Source organism: Schistocerca gregaria, chromosome 2, assembly GCF_023897955.1.
Source record: "Schistocerca gregaria isolate iqSchGreg1 chromosome 2, iqSchGreg1.2, whole genome shotgun sequence".
Taxonomy (NCBI): Eukaryota; Metazoa; Arthropoda; class Insecta; order Orthoptera; family Acrididae; genus Schistocerca; species Schistocerca gregaria.
Window position 1 is genome coordinate 18,385,384 of NC_064921.1, and position 22,708 is coordinate 18,408,091.

A 22,708-nucleotide genomic window follows, 5' to 3' on the forward strand; every position below is an offset into this window, starting at 1 on the left:
GTGAGCAGGCATTGTCGTGGAGTAGCATCACTTCACACAGTCTTCATGGTCATTGTTCTTGAATTGCATCTGCAAGATGTCTCCGTTGTTGACAAATAAATGTCAGCAGTGATGGTTACCATTAGAGAAGCAATTTATAGAACTCCACGCCATCACTGTTCCCCCAGAGACGTAACATTGTCTTTTGTTGATGCACCCAGGGCTTGTGTCTGTGTATGTGCGGATGGATATGTTTGTGTGTGTGAGTGTATATCTGTCCTTTTTTCCCCTTAGGGTAAGTCTTTCCACTCCCGGGATTGGAATGACTCCTTACCCTCTCCCTTAAAACCCACATCCCATCTCCTTCCCTCTTTCCTGACAAAGCAACCATTGGTTGCGAAAGCTTGAATTTTGTGTGTATGTTTGTGTGTCTATCAACCTGCCAGCACTTTCGTTTGGAAAAACAAAGATGATGCAACTTACCAAACAAGAACTTTGCCTTTGCATATGTCTGCTTGTGTCTGTGTATGTGTGGATGTGTGTGTGTGTGTGTGTGTGTGTGTGTGTGTGTGTGTGTGTGTGTGTGTGTGTGTGTGTGTAGCTGTGCGCGCGCGAGTGTATATCTGCCCCCCCCTCTCTCCACCCAAGGTAAGTCTTTCCAGTCCCAGGATCGGAATGACTCCTTACCCTCTCCATTAAAAGCCACATCCTTTCGTCTTTCCTCTTTTGGCCACCCAGATTGCCCGACATGAATCCTATTGAACATTTGTGAGAGATAATCGATAGGTCAGTTCGTTGACAAAATCCTCCACTGGCAACACTAGGCAGCATGGCTCAGTATTTCTGCAGGGGACTTCCAATGACATGTTGAGTTGCTGCACTATACCAGGGAAAAGGAGGTCTGACATGATATTAGGAGATATCACTTGACTTTTGTCTCCTCAATGTGTGTCCGAGATATTGGACCTTTGTTAACCCATAGGAGGACATACTTATTTTATTGCTATTCCTTTCTTTTGAAATGGTTCTAATACTCCTGTTAGAATAAATTTATGTTCTGTCCATGTTTATGCCACAATAATTATGTCATCAATGTACCCAGAGATATTTTACAACAACTTAGGAGCCAGGGCCCTCATAAATACATTTACTGATACTCTTAAGCCAAAAGGCAAAACAATGAAATGGTGAGAATGACCATAGAAAAGAAATACTGTCCCTGGCCTGGAATTCATGTGAAGGGGGATCTTGAAACTAAGTGGCCATTAAATTGATACAACTAACATCTTTCCTTGATTGCTGCATTTCCATTTCTGTACACTGATTCAATGTGCACGCATTGAGCATTAATTTCAAGTTTCTGAATTGTTCTCTATAACACCTTGCATAAGTATATTATTAATTTCTGTGGTAGCAGGCTCTTTCAGGACCAGCAACATGGTATAGGGTTCAACAAAAAATTGTTTTTCTGTAACCTGAACTTACCAAGGTTTCTAGTAGTTCTTCTTTCTCAGACTCACTCAGTAACCCCCTGATTTGTTGATTTTCCCACATTTGCCTCCGTGCAAGTCAGTTTCAGCTTCTGTTATAGGACCTGATATACTATTATGTCCATCCAAAGTTTCTACAGATGCATTTGAGAAAATTATTGCTCTTCCCTGTTCCACTTCCTCAATTTGGCGTCCGCTAATGACTGGCACTTTTATTTCTTTGTTCTTCAGAAGTTTTATTATCAGGTGCAGCTGTACACTTAACTAACCAATCTATACTGAACAGTTCTGTAAGTTTAACTCAGAAACTATTAAAAATTTATGCTCACCTGTTATCATGTTTAATTCAATTGGTAACAGTAGTTCTTTGTTCATCAGTTTTCCTTTCATTCTCATAATCTGAATAATTTGCATTCCTTCCACTCTATTACTGGGATAACTGCCTTGCTCTCATATTTTTTGTTAGAATTCTTTGCTTGGGACAATTGTCACCTCCCGAATCTAAAATAATGTGTCTTTTTCTTTCACCATGCTAAGCCAGTTATAATGGGTTTTGTACCTTCAGATCCTGTTTTATTTTTGTCCTCTCCCAAAAGTTCTTCTCGCAAGCACTTTCTGGGTCTACTGCTTTGATTCCTACAATTGGCCCTGTATTTTCAAACACTTGGTTGGTCCCTCTGTATGTCCCCAACCAAAGAATCCTTGTTGTTTTCCTCATCTCGATTATAGCCATTACTATGTGCTATTGGTTGCTAGTTCAATTGTTGTAACACTGTTCGTATTCAACCGAAGCATTGTGTGATTTTTGTCTTTTGTCATTAAATTTTGCTCATTTTGTTTCACAATACTGGCTAATGACTGTGTAATACTGTAATACTATGGTTATCCTGGCACACATTTAGGCCGACTTATGACCATTCTTCTTCTACTTCTTTTTCATGTAATGTATGGAGTTGGCTTAAGTAAGGTAACTGTTATAACTTCAAGTTGAACAAATATATTTCAAGGAAGACTCAATACATGAAAGTCACATATCAAGTAAACAGAGTAAGACGTGTGTAGTCTTTAACAGTCAAATCATAACTGAGTGTAAGTCTAGCGGCCGCTGGATGGCTGTGTCGCCGATGATAAAGGGTCGAGATGACAGGAGATGTGGGGATCAAATCTGCTGGGGCCCCGTGCATCAATCTGCCCATTGCGGCAAGTCCGGTTGTTATAACAGCAGACATGGGCGATGTGTCCACGTCCGTAGGAGAAGGAGGCGAGTAGAGTTGTTCCGACAGATGATGGTCATCTGGTTCCTGCATAGTGTCAGTTCTTGTGCTGGCACCGATATAATGGTGAGAGGACTGCATTGTGAGTAATGAGAGATTCCAGTATCCCGAGCGTCAGGTAGAGCCGAAGGTGGTGTAGTGGCATCTGGAACAGGCGTTGCCGGCACATGAGGTCGAAGTTGGTCAGAATGACGCACTACAACACCTGTGTCTGTCTGGATTTCATACAGGCGTCGGCCACGGTGTCGTAAGATGCGACCAGGACTCCATTTTGCCGCCTGCCATATCCCCTTACCCATACAAGGTCATCAGCAGTGAACCGGCCAAGTGAAGGCATCCACGGCCATGAGGTGGAAGGGCGCAGAAGATGAAGTAGCATGCGGGGCTGTCAGCCATGTAAGAGCTCAGCCGGGCTGTGGTCGACCATGGGGGTGAAACGGTAAGAAGCCAGAAATTGGAGAAGCACATCATCAGCAGCAGAAGAAGTCAGGAGGTTCATCATCTGAGCCTTAAATGTGCGGACCAGTCATTCAGCCTCACCGTTTGACTGTGGATGGAACGGAGGGGCCGTGACATGCATGACGCCGAACGGGCACAAAAATCCGCAAAATCAGAAGAGGCAAATTGTTGACCTTTATCAGTAACAAGAGTAGAGGGAAGGCCTTCCAAAGAGAAAATGCGAGCTAGAGCATTGGTGGTTGCCGCGGTGGTAGGCGACATGCAATGGACAATTAAATGAAAGTTAGAGTAGGTGTCAATAACGAGAAGCCAATAAGTACCTAAAAAAGGTCCCGCGAAGTCAGCATGAATACACTCCCAGGACTTCTCAGGCGAAGGCCACAGTGAGAAAGATGACTTTGGGGCGGCAGCCTGTGACTCACAAGGGCCGCAGGCAGTGACCATGTGTGCGATTTCAGAGTCGATGCCGGGCCAGTACACATGACAGCGTGCCAGAGATTTCATGCAAGAGACACCCCAGTGCCCGTGGTGAAGGAGGCACAAGACCGAAGCACACAAAGACGCAGGTACCACAACATGTGGCAAAGCATTTTCGGTGGAAAGGAGGATAACATCATCCCTAGCTGTGAGGCGGTAATGCAAAGCGTAGTAGTTCCGCAGCGGATGAGAAGTCTTACCTGACGGACGATCTGGCCAACCCTTCTGAATACGGCGTAAAACCCAGGAGAGGGTAGTGTCAGAACACATACCAGCCGCCAGTTGGTCCCTGGTGATGGGGAACCCGTCCACAACCTGCTGCTCAGCAACATCCAGGTGGAAACACAAAAGTTCGTCCCTATCTAGTGCCAGGTCAGGACCCATGGGAAGGCGAGACAGTGCATCAGCATTCGCATGTTGAGCCGTTGGCCGGAAATGAATCTCATAATTAAAACGAGACGCTGGAGGCGGTGTGCAGCCTTGTCAGGAAGTGATGTTGATGGATGGAACAAGGAAACAAGTGGTTTGTGATCCGTAACAAGATGAAATTTGGATCCATATAGAAAAACACCAAACTTATGAAGAGGATAAATAATGGCCAAAGCTTCTTTTTCAATTTGAGAATACTTTTGTTGGACATCCGTGAGCGTTTTGGAGGCATAAGCAATGGGTTGTTCAGAACCATCAGAAAAATGGTGCGCTGGGACTGCACCGACCCCGTATTGAGAGGCGTCCATGGCAAGCACAAGATGTTGGTCAGGTCAATAAGTAGTCAGGCACAGGGCCTGTTTCAGAATAGTCTTCAATTTCTCCACATGGCATGACGCGGACCAGCGAAAAGGCACGTTTTTATGCAACAGGCAGTGTAACAGCTGAACCACCGAAGCACCAGACGGTAAAAACTTGTGATAGTATGCTATTTTCCCCAAGAAGGCCTGCAGTTCCTTAATAGATGTAGGGTGAGGAAGGGCATCGATCACAGCAACAGTTTGCTGAAGCAGACGAATACCATCCCAAGCGAGTTGAAACCCCAAGTACGTGATAGATGCCTGAAAAAATTTTGATTTCTGAAGATTACACTTAAGACTGGCAGTCTGTAAGATATGAAAAAGTGTGTGGAAATTTTGAAGATGTTCGTCAGTGGTGGAGCCAGAGACAACAATGTCGTCCTGGTACTTTATACACCCAGGGACAGTGAGCAATAATTGTTCCAAGAATCGCTGAAAGAGAGCAGGGGCACTGGCAACCCCGAATGGCAATCGTTGGTATCGATAGAGGCCGAAAGGCATGTTAAGGACCAGAAACTGCTGGAAAGCAGCATTGAGAGGAAGTTGATGATAAGCTTCTGACAGGTCAAGTTTAGAAAAATACTGGCCTCCAGCAAAGTTTAGTGAACAATTCTTCAGGTAGAGGCATAGGCTAAGTGTTGATAAGACATTGAGCATTTACAGAGACGAATATCACCATTTGGCTTAGCAACGACGACAGGAAAGGACCACTTACTGGAAGTGACAGGAAGCAAGACCCCTGAAGCAGTGAGATGATCCAGCTCCCATATTTGACCTGATCACGAAGGGCCACAGGAATGGGCCGAGCCCAAAAATACTTAGGCCGAGCAGTGGGTTTGAGTGTGATATGAGCTTTAACGTCGTTTGCACGACCTAACCCAGGAGAAAAAAAGGGACGAAAATGTCGTTGACAAGGAATTGAATTGAGCAAAAGGAATAGCATCAGAGATGATATTGACAGAGTCATCTATGGAGAACCCAAAAACGCGAAAGGCATTGAAACCAAAAAGATTCTCCACGTTACTATGCTCGACCACAGGTGTGGGAACAGTGCGAACAACAGATTTGTAAGCTACCTCAGCATCAAATTGTCTAGTGACATGTGACAGGATTGGAGAACCCAACTGAAGATACGTCTGAGAATTGATGATAGTGGCAGCAGAACCAGTATCCACCTGCATGCGAATATCTCGGCCAAGTATTCGGACAGAGGAATAACTTCCCTGTAAGGGAAGAAGTACAATTGACAGACAACACAGAATCAAAATCAGCGTCATGTTCATGTATGCGGTCGGATGTGCAAACGGATGACACATGACGCTTTTTTTTGCATTTGTGACACATGGCCCAATGTTGTTGACAATCTTCTCGTGAATGTTTCGTAAAACACTGCGGACAAGAAGGAAGTTGCTGTGGGTTTTGCTGCAGTTTCTTAGAGGTTTGTTTACGGTTAGGCCAAGGCTGCGCTTGGGAGTGTACTGCAGCCACGGTCGGCTGGCGGGGACACACCACACGCTTCGTCAACATCGCACAGAGGTTGTATTTCTCTGACGTCGCCCCATGCCTCTATTTGCACTCCAGCGGCGCTAGAAAATTCAAAAGACTGAGTGATGGATAGGACTTCATCTAGAGTTGGATTTGCCAACTGAAGGGCACGTTGCCTAACTTCTTTGTCGGGCGCCGATCAGATAATAGCAACCCGTACCATGGAATCGGCGTAGGATTCTTTGTGAACTTCAGTAACAAAATGACACTTTCTACTGAGGCCGTTAAGTTCAGCAGCCAAAGTGCGATAGGATTGATTCGGCTGTTTTTGACAACGATAAAAGGCAACACGAGAGGCTACCACATGCGTGGGCTTTTGAAAATAGACGGACAGAAGTGAGCACATTTCAGCAAAGGACAAAGACATAGGATCTTTCAAAAGAGCCAATTGCGACAACAACCGATACATTTGAGGTGAAATCCATGAAAGGAACAAAGACTTACATATTTGTTCGTCTGCGGCATGAAATGCCAAGAAATGCTGTCGAAGACGTTTTTCGTAATCAGACCAGTCTTCCGCCGTCTCGTCATAAGAAGGAAAAGTAGGTAGAGACAACGACGAGAGACGCTCCGCATTTGATGCCACAACGAAATCACAAATCACATTTGTGAGAAGCATTTGCTGTTCTACGAGACCTTGCAATAGTTGCTCTAAAGCAACCATGGAAACATGTGAGTCAATGATGGAAAAGAAAAATCTCATCCTCGTCGCCAATTGTTATAACTTCAAGTTGAACGAGTAGACCTAGGACGCAGCGCCCAGGCGGTGGGAGAAAGGACGGTGTACCTGGACCATGCGCAGGGCGCAGACTGCACTGACTCATAGGAAGCGTCTGAGGGAGGAGCAGGACGGGGATTGTCCTATATATACATGGCGCTGGCCCATCGCCGGTCAGTACATCAGCATGCCTGATGATGGCAACGTTGTAGATTGCCGATACATTGTGTCCTATGCACACTCATACCAGGCTGTTTACCCGAGATTTATTTCATCATAAAATACACCTGGAAAAATGGAAGAATCACAAAAGGAAAGTTGCTGCTCACATTATAGCGGAGATGCTGCGTTGTAGATAGGCACAACAAAAAGACTGCCACAATAAGCTTTTGGCCAACACGGCCTCTCGCAAAAATAGACCACACACACACACACACACACACACACACACACACACACACACACACACACACATATATACGCACGAGACTGCAGTCTCTGACAGCTGAAGCCACACTACGAGCAGCACCATTGCATGATGGTAGTAGCAACTGGGTGGGAGTAAGGAGGAGGCTGGGGCAGGGAGGGGGAGCAATAGCAAGGTGGGTGTTGGACCCACCGGTACTGCTGGGGAGTGCACAAGGATGAGATGGAGAGAGGATAGGGCAGCTGGGTGCTGTCAGGAGGTTAGACGGTGGGAAGAAGAGAAATTATGTGTGTGCGGGGTGGGGTGGGGGGTGGGGGGGGGGGGGGGAGAGGAATAAAAAGACTGGTTGCGATGGTGAAATGAGGGCTGTGTAGTGCTGGAATGGGAACAGAGAAGGGTCTGGAGAGGTGAGGACAATGAATAATGAAGGTTGAGGCCAAGAAGGTGTAGGAATGTAGGATACATTGCAGGGAAAGTTCCCACCTGTGTGATTCAGAAAATCTGGTTTGGCGGGAAGGACCTATATGACACAGGCTGTGAAGCAACCATTGAAATGAAGGATGTTGTGTTGGGCAACGTGCTCAACAAAAGGTTGGTCTACTCTTTTCCTTACCATAGTTTGTCAGTGGCCATTCATGCGGAACAACAGCTTGTTGGTTGTCATGGCCACTTAAAATGCACACTGTGGTTGCAGCTTAGCTTATAGATCACATGACTAGTTTCACATGTAGCCCTCCGTTTGATGGTATAGGTGATGTTTGTGACTGGTCTGGAGTATATGGTGGTGGGAGGATGTATGGGACAGGTCTTACATCTAGTAGGTCTATTACAGGGATATGAGCCATGAGGTAAGGGGCTGGGACCAGGGGTGGTGTAGGGATGGATGAGTATATTGTACAGGTTCGGTGGATGGCAGATTACTACTGCGGGAGGTGTGGAAAGGCTATTGGGCAGGACATTTCTCATTTCAGGGAACAGTGAGAGGTAGTTGAAACTTGACGGAGAATGTAATTCAGTTGCTCAGGTTCTGAGTGGTTCTTGAAGTTACGAGGGGAATGCTCCTTTGTCACTGGATGGTGAGACCTTGGGAGGTGACGGGAGACTGGAAAGATAAGGCACGGGAGATTTACTTTTGTACAAGGTTGGGAGGACAATTACAGTACGTGCAGGCTTCAGTGAAACCCTCGGTATATTTTGAGAGGGACCGCTTGTCACTGCAGATATGACGACCATAATGCTGTTACAGTCCATCCTGGATTTTCCATTGTTTGACTGATAGCACTTTATTATTAACAAATAATGTTATTATTTCTTTCATAATTCATGTACAATCTGATATGTAGCCTCAAGTTTCCATGATTGTCTTTGTCCTAAATGCCAAAATACCGTACACAAACACTTTACTCCGCTTATGAAGTAATTGTACACTAGAAATATTTCACTAAATATACGACCACATTGTTATCGTTGCCATATTCCCTTACACCACTGTTTCAAGTAATAAGAATCTTTGTGCACAAAACTTTTAGTATATTGTCTCCACAGCACTTCCATCAACACCCTGTTTATGGATATAAGGGTTAATGTCTCATAGCAGTGTCATTGCTTGAACTGATAGGAAAGTGCCGTTGAGTTGTGATGACTGGGTTGCTGTGATGACATGATCAGTCAGCGGATCTGTGCTGTGAAGAGGAGGAGTGTAACGGATCGCAAGACAGTGCTGTACTTCATGCTGCCATCACTTTCACTCCAACTGCACAAAAGAAAAACCTTTTCCCCTCTCCCTGGCATCTTCTTCCTTCCTTGTTGTTTTGTGCTTCATCTTTTTGCTTGCCTCTTGTTTCTTCAGGATATCTCTGGATCTCAAGTAGCATCAAAGTTTTTTCTTCAACCACTTCATGATTTGGTGCAATCCTCTGCCAGTCTTCTCAATCCTGCCATATTTGCCACATACAGTGTGTGTAGTGGTACGACCTTATACATCTGTTGTACACAACTGATGTAAAGCTCTGACAGGTCAGGTGCTTTATTAACAGCCAGGTCAGATGACTATGAAATTGTTGAAGGCCATTTGCAACAGAAAGTCCAAAGATAAATGGCTCACACAGGTTCTTGCCACTTTTTTTTGCATGTAGAAGATTGGAGGATACCTTTTATCTTAATGTTAAAGATTTAATGTATTAATCTTAGATTTTCTCCACCTTTTAGTGGCCTTTTTTGTACTGATTGCTGTGCCAACGACAGGTAAACTTTGTCTCTGGATAGGTCTGGGGCACACAATTAACCAATTTGATTTGTTCCGAATTTGTATCCAAAATCACTGCTCTAATATTATATATGCACCTCGAAGAATGGCTGAACAAATTGTATTTACATAGTCATTCAATGCAGACTTTTTTGAGTTGCTCACTTTTTGTACAACAATGAGCTGGCAAATAGCTACATGTTTTTCAACAACCAAAGATAATCAGTAATGCTGAGCACTGGACTTTACTGTCTCTCACTAAAATGTTGTTACCACTTTGAGCTGTCCAATTCTTGAACATAACTCTTCATCAATTTTATTCATTACAGATAATATATATCTCCAAGCCCTTTCTAAATCATTTGCAGATTTCTGCCGTACAGTGCATGGTGAAGAATACCACTTAACACTACTAGTCATTTCTTTTCCTGTTCCACCTGTATATAAAGAGAGGGAGAACCTACTACCTATAAGCCCCCATACAAGTCCTAATTTTCCTCATCTCACCAACATAGTACTTATGCAAAACTTATGTTGGTGGTAGTAGGTTTGGCCTATAATCAGCCAGTTCCCTAAATTCCTGCAATATCACCTCGCGAAAAGAGTCATCCTTCCTCCAAGAATTCCCATTTGAATTCACAAAGAATCTCAGTAATACTTGCATGCTTATTGAACCTACCAGTAACAAATCCAGCAGCATGCCACTAAACTGCTTCGATGTCTACCTTTAATCTGACCTGTTAGGGATCCCAAACACTCAACAGTATTAAAGAAGGGTTACACTAGCATTCTATAACTGTCTCCTTTATAGATGAGTTACACATTCCCAAAATTCTAACAGTAAAATGAATTCACCATTTGCCTTCCTTTCCACCATCTTGACATGCTCATACCATTTCATATCGCTTTGGGATGTTATGCTTAGATATTTGGTTGATGTGACTTTCAAGCCGAACACTACTAATGCCGTATGTGAACATTACAGGATTGCTTTCCCTTCTCATCCACATTGCCTTCATTTTTCTGTTTTTAGAGCAAGCTGCCATTCATTGCAACAACTAGAAATTCTGTATAAGTCACATTGTATCCTCTGACAGTTGCTCAATGAAGATAACTTCCCCTACACCACTGTTTCAACGACAAAAAGCTGCAAATTGTTGCTCAATTTGTTCATCAGATCACTTATGTATCTAGAGAATAAGAGGGATCCTACGGCACTTCCCTGGGGCACTCATAATGGTACCCTTTTTCCTGATGAACCCTCACCATCAAGGACAGTATGCTGGATTCTGTTACTTATGAAGTCTTAGAGCTGCTCACATATCTGCGAACCCAGTCCATATCCTCAGACCTTTCTACTGGGGCACTGTGTCACTTTCCAAAAATTTATGAATGTGGAATCTGCTTGTTGCCCTCCATCCATGTTTTATGGGATATCATATGAGAAAAGGAAAAGCTCAGTTTTGCACAAGTGATGCTGTCTAAACCTGTTTTTAATTGTGGACAGAAGGTTTCTGTATCAATGAAATTTATTATATTCGAACCTCGAATGTGTTCAAGAATTCTGCAGCAAACTGATGTTAAGGATATTGGTCTGTAATTATGTGCATGTTTACCAGAATATAAGATGAGGTTGCTCCCATATTTGTCATTCAAAAAGTACAGAGTTATGTTATATTTCCAAAGTAAACTATTGTCGCAGAGGTCAACATTTGTCATTGCTTAGTAGTGTATATAATGATAGTCTTATATTTGTAGGGGTTGTCTTACATTTAGGGATGAAGCTTTTGCTTTTGAGGTCATGTGCAGATCTAATATGAAGAATTCAAAAGTGCTGGGCTCTACAGATAATACTCATGTTCCAACAGGCTCGAGATTTCCCTATTTGCTGAAGTGTTATGTGACACGAACTCGCGAGCCACCAACCCAAGAGATATGTGAGAAACTCTGAGCTGTCCACTACAACAGTCTATTGCTCTGATTAAAATTTGACAATTTTGTGAAACACTAGACGAAATAGCATTAAATTCTATGATCTTACAAACTTTTGTTGTATATGATGGTTTTGCAATAAACCTTCTCATACATGTTTGGATACCATCCACAAGCATTAGTGCCGCTTCTTAAGTAAAGGTATCATTAAAAAACAGAAATGTTGTCCTGCAAAAAACACTAGTTGATCCAGAACCCAGACAAATATTTTATTTAGACATAAGAGACTCAAATGATTTACTAAGTGGATTGCAAATGAGAAATTAGGTCACTGTTCACTTAAGAGAGTAGCAGTTAAAACTGTTACCAGCTTTAATCAGTTTTAGAACATGATGGTGACACTCAGTTGAAGCAAAAAGGAAAATTAATGTAGTACAAAATATCTAACAAAGGAAATAAATCATAGTACACTGACTCAAATCAAACAATGGAATCCACAGGTAGGAAAATGAACAATGTAGAAAAATACAGGTTGCTACTTACCCTTATGAAGACACCTCAGGTTGCTGACTGACACAATTAAAAGACACTTACATAAAGCTTTCGGCCACAGCCTTCATCAGCAAAGCAGTGACACACACAAGCAAGCACACCTCATGACTGCCAACTCCCGATTATTAGGCCAAAATGCAACCCTATCAAGTGGGATGCAAGCAGCAATGTGGAGGGAGTGGGGAAGGGGAAGGGGTAGTAGTGTACAGGTGGGGAGAGAGATAAATGCTGTCTGGTGGTGTGCAGGTACTAGACTGCCAGCAGGTGCAGCGTCAGGAGGTTGTGGGGCAGGGAGGTGGGGAAAAAGGAGTGAAAAAGAAGAGAAGCAGGGGAAAATGGACGGATGCATCAGCAGAGGGCTGCAAATAAATAGGCTGGGAGATGAGAATGGGGAGGAGATGATAGGACATAGGAGCTGGAAACTGTTTGGTGGTGCATATGGGGACATAGGCTGAGGCTGGGATACTTACAGGAGAAGAATGTGTGGTAAGGATAACTCCCACTTGCACAGTTCAGAAAAGATGGTAGTGTGGTGGTGGGGGGGGGGGGGGGGGGGGGAGGATGCAGATGGCTCATGTAGTGAAGCAGCCATTGAAATCAAGTGTGTTATATTCAGCTGCATGTCGTGCCGCTGGGATGTCTACTTTGCTCTTGGCCACAGTTTGGCAGTGTCCATTCATCCTGGTAGGCAGCTGGTTGGTAGTCATACCAGTATACAGAGCTGTGCAATTATTGCAGCAGAGCTGGTAAATGACTTGGCTTCTTTACCATGTGGCTTGGCCCCTGATGGGGTAGGATAAACCTGTGACAGGACTTGAATAGAAAGAAAGTGCTGGGTAGATGGATTGGGCAGATTTTGCACCTGGGTCTTCCACAGGGATATGATACTTGTGGCGAGCAGTTTGGATTGGAAGTGTCGTAGGGATGGACTAGGATGTGGTGTAGATTGGGTGGGCAATGGAACACCAGTTTAAGAGGGGCAGGAAATATCTCTGGTAGAATGTCACTCATTTGAGGGCATGATTGTAAGTAATCAAAGCCCTAGCAGACAATGTGGTTTAGTTCTTCCTGTCCATGGTGGTACTGGATAATGAAGGAGACGTTCCTTTGTGCTGGTTAATGGGGTGGTGGGAGGATTGGGGGTGTGAGGGGAATTGGCACGGGAAATCTATTTGCGAACTATGACTGGAGCTGGTGTCTCTCTGTGAAGGCCTTGGTGAGACCACCAGCATACTGAGTAAGTTGGCTTTTGTCACTGCAGATATAACATCCTGGGTTGCTAGGCTGTAAGGGAGGTATTTATTAGTGTAAAAGGGATGGTAACTGTCAAAATGGATGTCCTGTTGGTGGTTGGTGGATTTCATGTGGACAGAAATGCAGATGGAGCTATCAGAGAGGAGGAGGTCAACATCTAGGAATGTGGCATGATAGGTTGAGGAGGACCGAATTAAGTGAATGGGAGAGAAAGTGTTGAGGTTATGAAGATAGGTTGTCTTGGCCTTGAGTCCAGATCTTGAAGATATCATCAATGAACCTGAACCAGACTAGGGGTCTGATGTTTTGGGAGGCTATAAAGACTTCCTCTAGGTGGTCCAGAAAAAGGTTGCCACAGGAGGATGCTTGCAGATGCTCATGGTTGTGCCGCAAATTTTTTTTTTATACTTTTCCTACAAATGAGATGTGATTGTGGGTTAGGATAAAGTTAGTAAGGTGTATGAGGAACGAGGTAGTGACTTTGGAGTCTGAAGGACGTTGGAGAAGATAGTTTTCAACAGCAGTAAGGGAAGTTGGTGTATAGGGAGGTGGCATCAACAGTGATGAGTAGGGAACCAGGAGGTAAAGGGTTGGAGATAGAGGCATTAAGCAGGGATTGGAGTTTGTGTTGGACTTCCAAATACTTAAAGCCTTATGTTCTTCTCAGAACATCTCACCTGAATCCACTTTCCTCCTCAACTGTATGACACCCAACTTCTACATGCTTCTCAAAATCCACAGACCCAATAATCCTTGATGTCACATTATGGCTGGTTATTGTTTCCCCATTGAAAGAATTTCGGTCCTCATTAATAAACACATCCATCCAGTTGCCTGTAATCAGGTCTCCCACATCAAAGGCACCAACAACTTCCTTCACCTTACTAACCTACAACTTTTTTTCGCATGAAGAGAAGGTATATAACAAATCCATGGCACAGCCATGGGCACTTCCATGGTACTCTCCTATGCAAACATTTTTTGGGCAACCTGGAGGAGGCCTTTGTAGCCTCCCAAAACACAAAAACCCTAGTCTGTTTTAGGTTCATTGATAATATCTTTGTGATCTGGACCTAGGGCCAAGACATCCTATCTTCATTCCTTCACAACCTTAACACCTTCTCTCCGATCCACTTCTTGTGATCCTCCTCAACCCAGTGTACCACCTACCTAGATATTGACCTCCTTCTCTCTGATGGCTCCATCTGCACCTCTGTCCACATTAAACTCACCAACCACCAACAGTACCTGCGTTTTGACAGCTGTCATCCATTTCACACCAAATAATCCCTTCCATACTGGCTGGCTCTTCAGGGATGGTGTATCTGCAGTGACAAAAACTCCCTTCCAAAGTATGCTAAGGACCTCATCAAGGCCACCTACATGGACAGAAACAATCCCCTATACATAGCCTGCAAACAGATCTCCCATGCCATTTATCATCACACCCCCAAACATCCCACCACTGTAACAAGAACAAGCTACAAAAGATTGCCCCTTCATCATCCAGTACCACCCTGGGCAGGAACAATTGAACCACGTATGAGGGGCTTCCTACCCTAGATACTTCCCACCCCTCCTAAAGTGATTGTTCCATTGCCCACCCAACCTGCATGACATCCTAGTCCATCCCTAAGCCAGTTTGAATCCAAACCCCTCGCTACAAGTTTCATATCCCTGTGGAAGACCCAGGTGCAAAATCTGCCCAATCCACCCACCTAGCACTTCCTATTCCAGTCCTGTCACCCCCCATCAGGGGCCAGGCCACATGGTAAAGAATCCATGTCATTTACCAGCTCTGCTGCAATCATTGCACAGCTTTTTATGTTGGCATGATTACCAAACAGCTGTCCACCAGGATGAACGGTCACTGCCAAACTGTGGCCAAGAGCAAAATAGACCACCCCGTGGCACAAATGCAACTGAACATAACACACTTGATTTCAGTGGCTGCTTCACTAGTCGAGCCATCTGGATCCTTCCCTCCACTTTCAACTTTTCTGAACTGTGCAGATGGGAGTTATCCATACAACACATTTTCCAGTAAAGCTCCCTGTGGTCTACAATGCAGTTGAAAATTTCACACTTGATTTCAATGGCTGCCTCACTACCTGAGCCATCTGGATCCTTCCCTTCAACACCAGCTATACTGAATGGTGCAGATAGTAGTTATTCTTACAACACATTATCTGCTTCCGTAATTACCCCAGCCTCAACCTATGTCCCCACGCACTCCACTCAACAGTTTCCACCCCATCTGTCGTATTATCTCCTCATTCTCATCTTCCATCCTGTTTATTTGCAGCCCCCTGCCAATGCATCTACCTGTCTTTCCCTGCTCCTCTCTTCTTCACTGCTCTTTTTTTCCTCACCTTCCTGCCCCACAAACTACTCACGCTGCACCTTTTTGGCAGTCTACTCCCTGCACACTCCACCAGACAGCGTTTGTCTCTCTTCCCACCCATCACTACAATCGTTTCCCCTTTCCCGCCACCTCCAAGTTCCTGTTTGCACCCCATATGATTTTTGCATTCCAGCCCGAGATGCTGGAGTTGGTGGTTGTGTGTGATTGTTTGTTTGTTTGTTTGTGTGTGTGTGTGTGTGTGTGTGTGTGTGTGTGTGTGTGTGTGTCATTTGACTGATAAAAGCTGTTGCTGAAAGCTTTGTGTAAATGTCTTTTAGTTTGTGCCTTCTGCAACTTGAGGTATCTTCTTTACGATAAGTAGCAATCTGTCTTTTCAACACTGTTGATAGTACAACAACTGTAATTGTTATCATGAGGGTAGCACCAAGAGGCATCATGCAGATAGTACCGATGGATGTCACAAGATCTCGGGATGAGCAAATGTCTGAGAATGGGACTGAATTTTATTTATGTGTGATTCAGTGTAGTTGCATATAACCTGCACACTAGAACATATGGCAATCTGCTTTTTACAGCTGTTCAAGCTCAGCACTACAGAGGACTTAGAAGGGGAACAGTGACACCAGCTTGGTCGTGAGCTGGGATGATTGTGGGGAGGAGAGCAGTGAGCAAGCTACAAATGTTGTCACGTTACCAACCATGGGAGTGGCAATCTGTACCACTTACTTTGGCTTTTTATGAATGCCCACCATATTTAAACTGTAATTCGCCTGAATCCGTTTGTAATCCGAACCAAACTGACTTAAAATTAGAAAAATACTCATCAATAGTATTCATTTCTGCAGGAAATGGCAAACGTCTAGATAGAGACCAGTGGCGTACTTAAATGTTTCTTGCTGCAATGTTGTTGATGCTCACCATGACATATGATGGGAATGAAAGGAATTGTGTCAGCTGTTTCTACACAGCCAATGAAAGAGTGACGGGCAGGGAATATGTGTGAAAGCAAGAGACATTTAATATTCTCGTGGCAGTATGAGAGTGAAATCCAATACGTATCAGAAGGGGGGGGGGGGGGGGGGCAGGAGTGTTCTCAGGTACCATCATAATGACAATCTCAGAAATAGCAACATATTCAGAAGAAACACCCAAGTATTTGTGACAAGCAAGGTATAAATATCACAGTTGTGCTATTAGGATGATGATTAAAAATAGTGATACCCTAACTCTCAGGGCTAGTAAGCAAAAAAAAAAAGTTAGAAAAGAAAATGGTCTGTAAATTAACATAAACCATTTATTTTCGTTTATTTTATTTCTCTTAGTATTATCAAAGTGTAGACAATCAATAAATGGCATAAGTTTAGAATAGGCATAACATTCCTCCTGTGTGAATAATTTCTTAAACATGAAATTTAAACTTTATTCTGACAATAATTATGAAATTATCATTTATTGGCTTTCACTACCTTAACTTTTCCCCCATTGAATGGTTGTTACGGAAAATATGTCATAGGCTTTCCATACTGTGACACTACAGCAGCAGTAGCAGCAGCAGCAGCAGCAGCAGCAGCAGCAGTGATAGTCAGTTGCTCCTGATGAAGACAATGGTGGTGATAGTTGGAAGTTTAAGATATGGTGCAGCAAGGAAACAATGTTTTATATAAGCTAGCTAAAAAGTTCATGTAATTGTAGTGTAGTTATGCCTAGTGGAGATTACTGTTTATCAATGAGTAGTCCATTCTAGTGAAATTTTATGAAACCTAATTTTACCCATCAGCATGTTAAACAATATTTTAATGCAATCCATAGAAGAGAACATTTCATTTTTTAATTAATTATATGAAATGCTACATGAAAAATTGTAATGAAAGGAAATTGTTCATAACTTTCTGTTTACTGTTATGTAATAAAATCACTAATATGCTTAAAATCTATAAGAATAGCACTCTAATTGTTTTTGTGTTGTCTTCTGTCTAGAGGTGCTGGTGAAGTATCCTCAGTCCGTCATAGTCGTGAGTAGCACTTTTATAATATAATTTTATGTATTTGTTGTTAGTTCCTGTTTATTCAAGTTCTGAAAAGAGTTTTGATGAAGTGTAGTAATACTATAGAATGATCTTATGCTGCACAATGCCTGTCTCACAAGGAAATCAATTTTTACAGAGTTTTTAAAGTGAAGCACTGATTCTTTTTTGAATGTGTAAAGTTTGATAGTTATAAAGTGAAGAATCAAAAATTATAATTTTTGTGGAACTTGACAACATAATTTTCAAGACTTGAACCCATAGTAATTAATGGTCGTGATATTAATAGAAGTGATGTATTTAAAAGTTTTGTATTGTATTTGAAAGATTTGTAAAATGACCGTGTAAATAAGTGACCATTACAATCTTTGCTGTACTATGTTTAGATTGTCCATTAGCATAAAAAGGTTTGGAGAACATCATGTACTCTCTGTTAATAGTTACTCGTTCTAAAGAAAATCAGAGTTTTTGGATTTTGGTACTACAAATACGCATCATTATTGCAAACTGTAATGTGCAGAATAGAAATAAGTCTTCCTACTTGGATGTTTCATTATTTTACTTCCACATGCTACCAGCATAACCACATGTATCTGCATAGAATACTAATCCACTTTTCTAACAGACTTTCTTAAATTCCTCTAAAGTTTAGCTTTGTTGAGGGATTCTTTATTGGACAAAGCCTTACGTGACTTCAGAAAAGAAGACGTTGCAAAGTTCTTAAACAGTACAATTTTACCATTACTAGTTGCTATTCTGTTCAATGAGGCCTTTGATTGCTTAGAATATCAAGCTCTTCTTGTAGAACATGTACACTGTTGGCATTCTATCAGTGGCTTTTAACATTACCACTAGCTGAGTATTTTAACAATAATGGGAACACACCCTTGCAGCAGGTATTCATTTAGAAACCTTATTAAATTCCGCAGAATGTGTGAGTGCAGTTGATGCAGTCATGGTGCACGTACGGTATGAGGATGTGGGGGGCCATTTTTTTCCCTAAATTGCAAAATTGCATCTAAAACACACGTTCTTTTTGTTTTACAATACAGGCATCATGTATCCTTGATGTCAATGTGGTATGTAAACCTAGCAACCTAAGTGTCTCTAATGGTCATATTCGTTCATGTAACTGTCATGTGGCTTCAAATTAAAATTGCATTATGCCTCACCAAGTATTTATCATCTCTTCATGAAGTTAAAAATCTAAGTAGCTTCATTTTTTAGTAATTGTTTTGTGTAGGAAACCATATACTGGTGAGTCATGTAAGATTTAACACTCCATTTATTTTGTGAATTATTTCAAATATTGAAATGAGGTTTCCTGTAATTGATTGCATATAGCTATATTGAAACAATTTTTTTTTACTGTATACTTTTCATAACTGTGTTCAGTAACTTTTGGAAAGGCAGTTGTTAACATTGATATTCAAACCTTTCACAAAAGAGTCCAAGAAACATACTAAAATTGGAAAGCAATGCTGCCAGACTCAGCTTTTGCAGTTTAAAAACTGGGCTCCACCATTGAACACAACATAGATACAGGGTTAGCTTTGACGTCTTTTAGAAAAACAGGTAGAATGTTCTCAAGAAACTGTGTATACTTATTTCCATTTAACACCCCTGGGATGAGGTAAAGTCTTGCAATGGAATTTTATATGATACAGCACCATATGTTTCCATTCCACAGTCATTGGTGTTATACCTGATGAGGTCAGCATGGATTTTCAGCTGTCACCCAACAGTAGTGTGTGTTACATATGTTTACAATACTGTGTAAATGTTAGCTTATTGCTAAAGAGCACACACTGGAAAAGTGTAGTGTTGTCTCCCAGGTGCTGCAGAGCAAACTGACAAAATTCTGTGCAACATTCAAAATCGTGTCCTGATGCAGTGACAGCTTATAAGGGTGGAATTTATGTCAATGTAACATGCAAATGATACTCATCTGGCTGATCCCACAGTCCTTGGCAGTACATGTTGTGGCACCTTGTGGATTGATAAGCATCATAGCCAGAGAAGCTTCTTCTTCTGCTCTGCCAGTTGCAGCCTTTGCCTTTGTTCTCTGTTTATTGTTGTAGCTGCCTGTTTGACCCAATAATTTGTGCAAGTGCCAAGTGTGATGGGCAAGAGTTTCAACAGCATGTCTTTGACATTTTCTGTTTATAAATAGCATATCTAACTTCTCCTGCTTGGTGTTGTATCTGCGTGCAGGAATTCTTGGAGCAGAAATGATGTGCCTATAGATGACACAGTTTCTGTTAGATCTGCAGTGCAGACAAGTAAACAGTCAGAAGGCTTGAGGCAGTGACTTAGATTGGCATGAGCGTGTTTACCACACAATAGCTGATTCCAGCTACTTGCTTTTAAGCTTTACAATATTTCTCTGATTCTTTTGCAAAGAGTTTCAACCTCAAAATTTACAAGCAGTATATCACTGTACTTGATGTTTCAAGTGCCTTCGGATACATTTAAAAAGTTTATCAACATATTAAAAAAATATAATTGCTTAAATATGCCAGTCAGCACAAGAGTTAAGACTCCTTATCATATAAAAATTACACCCCCCTTAGTGTACTATTAATAGCTGAAAACTTGTTTTGATATCTGGAACCATTCATGAAATAAAGGAATGTTATGTCTTACATGACTCACCATATATATCTACTTGTGGTTGATTTTGTAAGTACCATTTTAGCATTGGTTTCTGTAATTACTGTAAAGTATTTCTCTTCTGTTATATACATAACCTGTTTCTCTCTCTCCCCCTCAGAAATAGCATAGAATTATTTTTTACTAAACATGTTACCCTTGGTGTGTGTACCTCAAATATAACAGTATAGTCATCATACTCTTGTGAGATTTTAGACACTATGTAGTATATGTTCATTTATGTGATATCTGATTGTGTAGTTTAATAGTTACCCTTACAGGAAAGTGGGGCATGTTACCAGTCTTTAGATACAGTTCTTGTACACAGTACTCTTTTATGTACTAAATTGTTGGATCTCAGTCATACATTCTCAGTTATAATCTTATTTATTTGGCCTTTCTGTTACAGAACATTTTTTATGTTCAAATTTCATTTCACTTGATGTTAACTGTCAATATCGTTGCAGCATAGCTGGGAGGTACTTTAATAGGTGTCACCACTCTGTCCTCAAATGAGCGACTTCTGTTGTTAAGTACATTATTTGATCCGAAAACTGTGACTAATCCATTACCACTTTGCTGATTTTTGTGGAAAATCGTTAAAGTCAGTTACCAACACCATATTTGTTATCCCCAAGATCTCTTAGGTGAGAGACATAATGTGCTCATAATAACCTCCCACATTCTTTGACTGCTTCAGAGTGGATACTCTCTCCCCTGATGAGGTAGAGATTTGCACTTAAGAATGCTTTCATATCAAATGCAAACATACCATTTACAGTTTTTCTTTGATATCACTAAATATGTGTGCTCCAGGTCAGCTACTTGGATTGTCTTGTACTGTGGGAGAACTCAGAGCTATGGGGAAGAAGATACAATACCAACAATATGTGGAATATCTGATTTTGATTCCTCACATACTGAAGTGAAATGTCTTCTGATGCAAAAATACTCACACACCCACTTGGACAGCCCAGTAGCATTGATTATGCTGGAGGAAAAATCTTTATTTTCATGATCTCCATAACTCAATTCACAACACTACAAAAGTATCTACATCTAGAAGGTGTTGAAGTAAGCTCATTTTGATCTCTGAATACCATTATTCAAAAACCATAATGTTTGAAAATGATACAAACATTCATATTATTGATGGATCATATGTTGAAAACAATAAACTGGCTGGGTGAGATTAAGATATGTGAACCCAAAATAAGCAGTCTTGCATTTGCAGATGACTTAGTTGTGATGGCAGACTCGATTGAAAGTTTGCAAAGTAATATTTCATAGCTAGATCAGAAATGTAAGGACTATGGTATGAAGATTAACATATCTAAAACGAAAGTAATGGCAGTGGGAAAGAGATATAAACGGATTGAGTGCCAAATAGGAGGAACAAAGTTAGAACAGGTGGATGGTTTCAAGTACTTAGGATGCATATTCTCACAGGATGGCAACATAGTGAAAGAACTAGAAGTGAAGTGTAGCAAAGCTATTGCAGTGAGCGCTCAGCTACGATCTACTCTCTTCTGCAAGAAGGAAGTTAGTACCAAGACTAAGTTATCTGTGTACCATTCCATCTTTCGACCAACTTTGTTGTATGGGAGCGAAAGGTGGGTGGATTCAGGTTACCTTATCAACAAGGTTGAGGTTACGGATATGAAAGTAGCTAGGATGATTGCAGGTACTAGTAGATGGGAACAATGGCAGGAGGAAATCAAAGAAAAACTGGGAATGAACTCTATAGATGTAGCAGTCAGGGCGAACAGGCTTAGATGGTGGGGTCATGTTACACGTGTGGGACAAGCAAGGTTACCCAAGAGACTCATGGGTTCAGCAGTAGAGGGTAGGAGGAGTCGGGGTAGACCAAGGAGAAGATACCAGGATTCGGTTAAAAATGATTTTTAAGTAATAGGCTTAACATCAGAAGAGACATCAATGTTAGCACTGAATAGGGGATCATGGAGGAATTTTATAAGGGGGACTATGCTCCAGACTGAACGCTGAAAGGCATAATAAGTCTTAAATGATGATGATGATGATGATGATGATGAATGATACAAACATATTAATCAGTGGGTTGAAATGAACCCTTTTGACACATCCACATGGCAACTGAAAAGGTCTAAAAACTGTAACACAACAAAAATTTGATCCTTTCATTAGATTAGATACATTTCTTTTTCCATAGATCAATAATATGGAGATGTGGACCACATCAAATAAACAACACTGTTGCCATGCTTATCCCTTCCAGAAGTTTCAAAATATTTCCACAGGGCATGAAATGTAAACTAGTGCAGTTTCTGAACCTTCTCCATTGTGATATAATTCAACATGGTACAAGTAGGGAAAACAGTAGACATTTAAAACTAACCATCAATGCTTGTGCATGTTTCTTCTGAAACGTCCATTTGTTTGAACATCCCAGTGCTTCATATGCCCTGTTAGCATGCTTTTGGTCAGTTAGGTAATGGGACTACTATATGCTATGTCTACTATTGTCTCACATTACACATCAAGTACC

General features: G+C 41.8%; 1 protein-coding gene across 1 annotated transcript in view; it reads left to right on the forward strand.

The window, feature by feature from the left end:
- The window catches only part of LOC126336305 (protein SSXA1-like), a 149,191-nt gene extending 131,640 nt beyond the window's left edge, over positions 1–17,551 (forward strand). Inside the window, exon 5 of the mRNA XM_049999845.1 lies at positions 17,483–17,551. Within this exon, the coding sequence (XP_049855802.1) occupies positions 17,483–17,525 (43 nt within the window). The 3' untranslated portion in view covers positions 17,526–17,551. The remainder of the gene's footprint in view (positions 1–17,482) is intronic.
- The last annotated feature ends 5,157 nt before the right edge of the window (positions 17,552–22,708 follow it).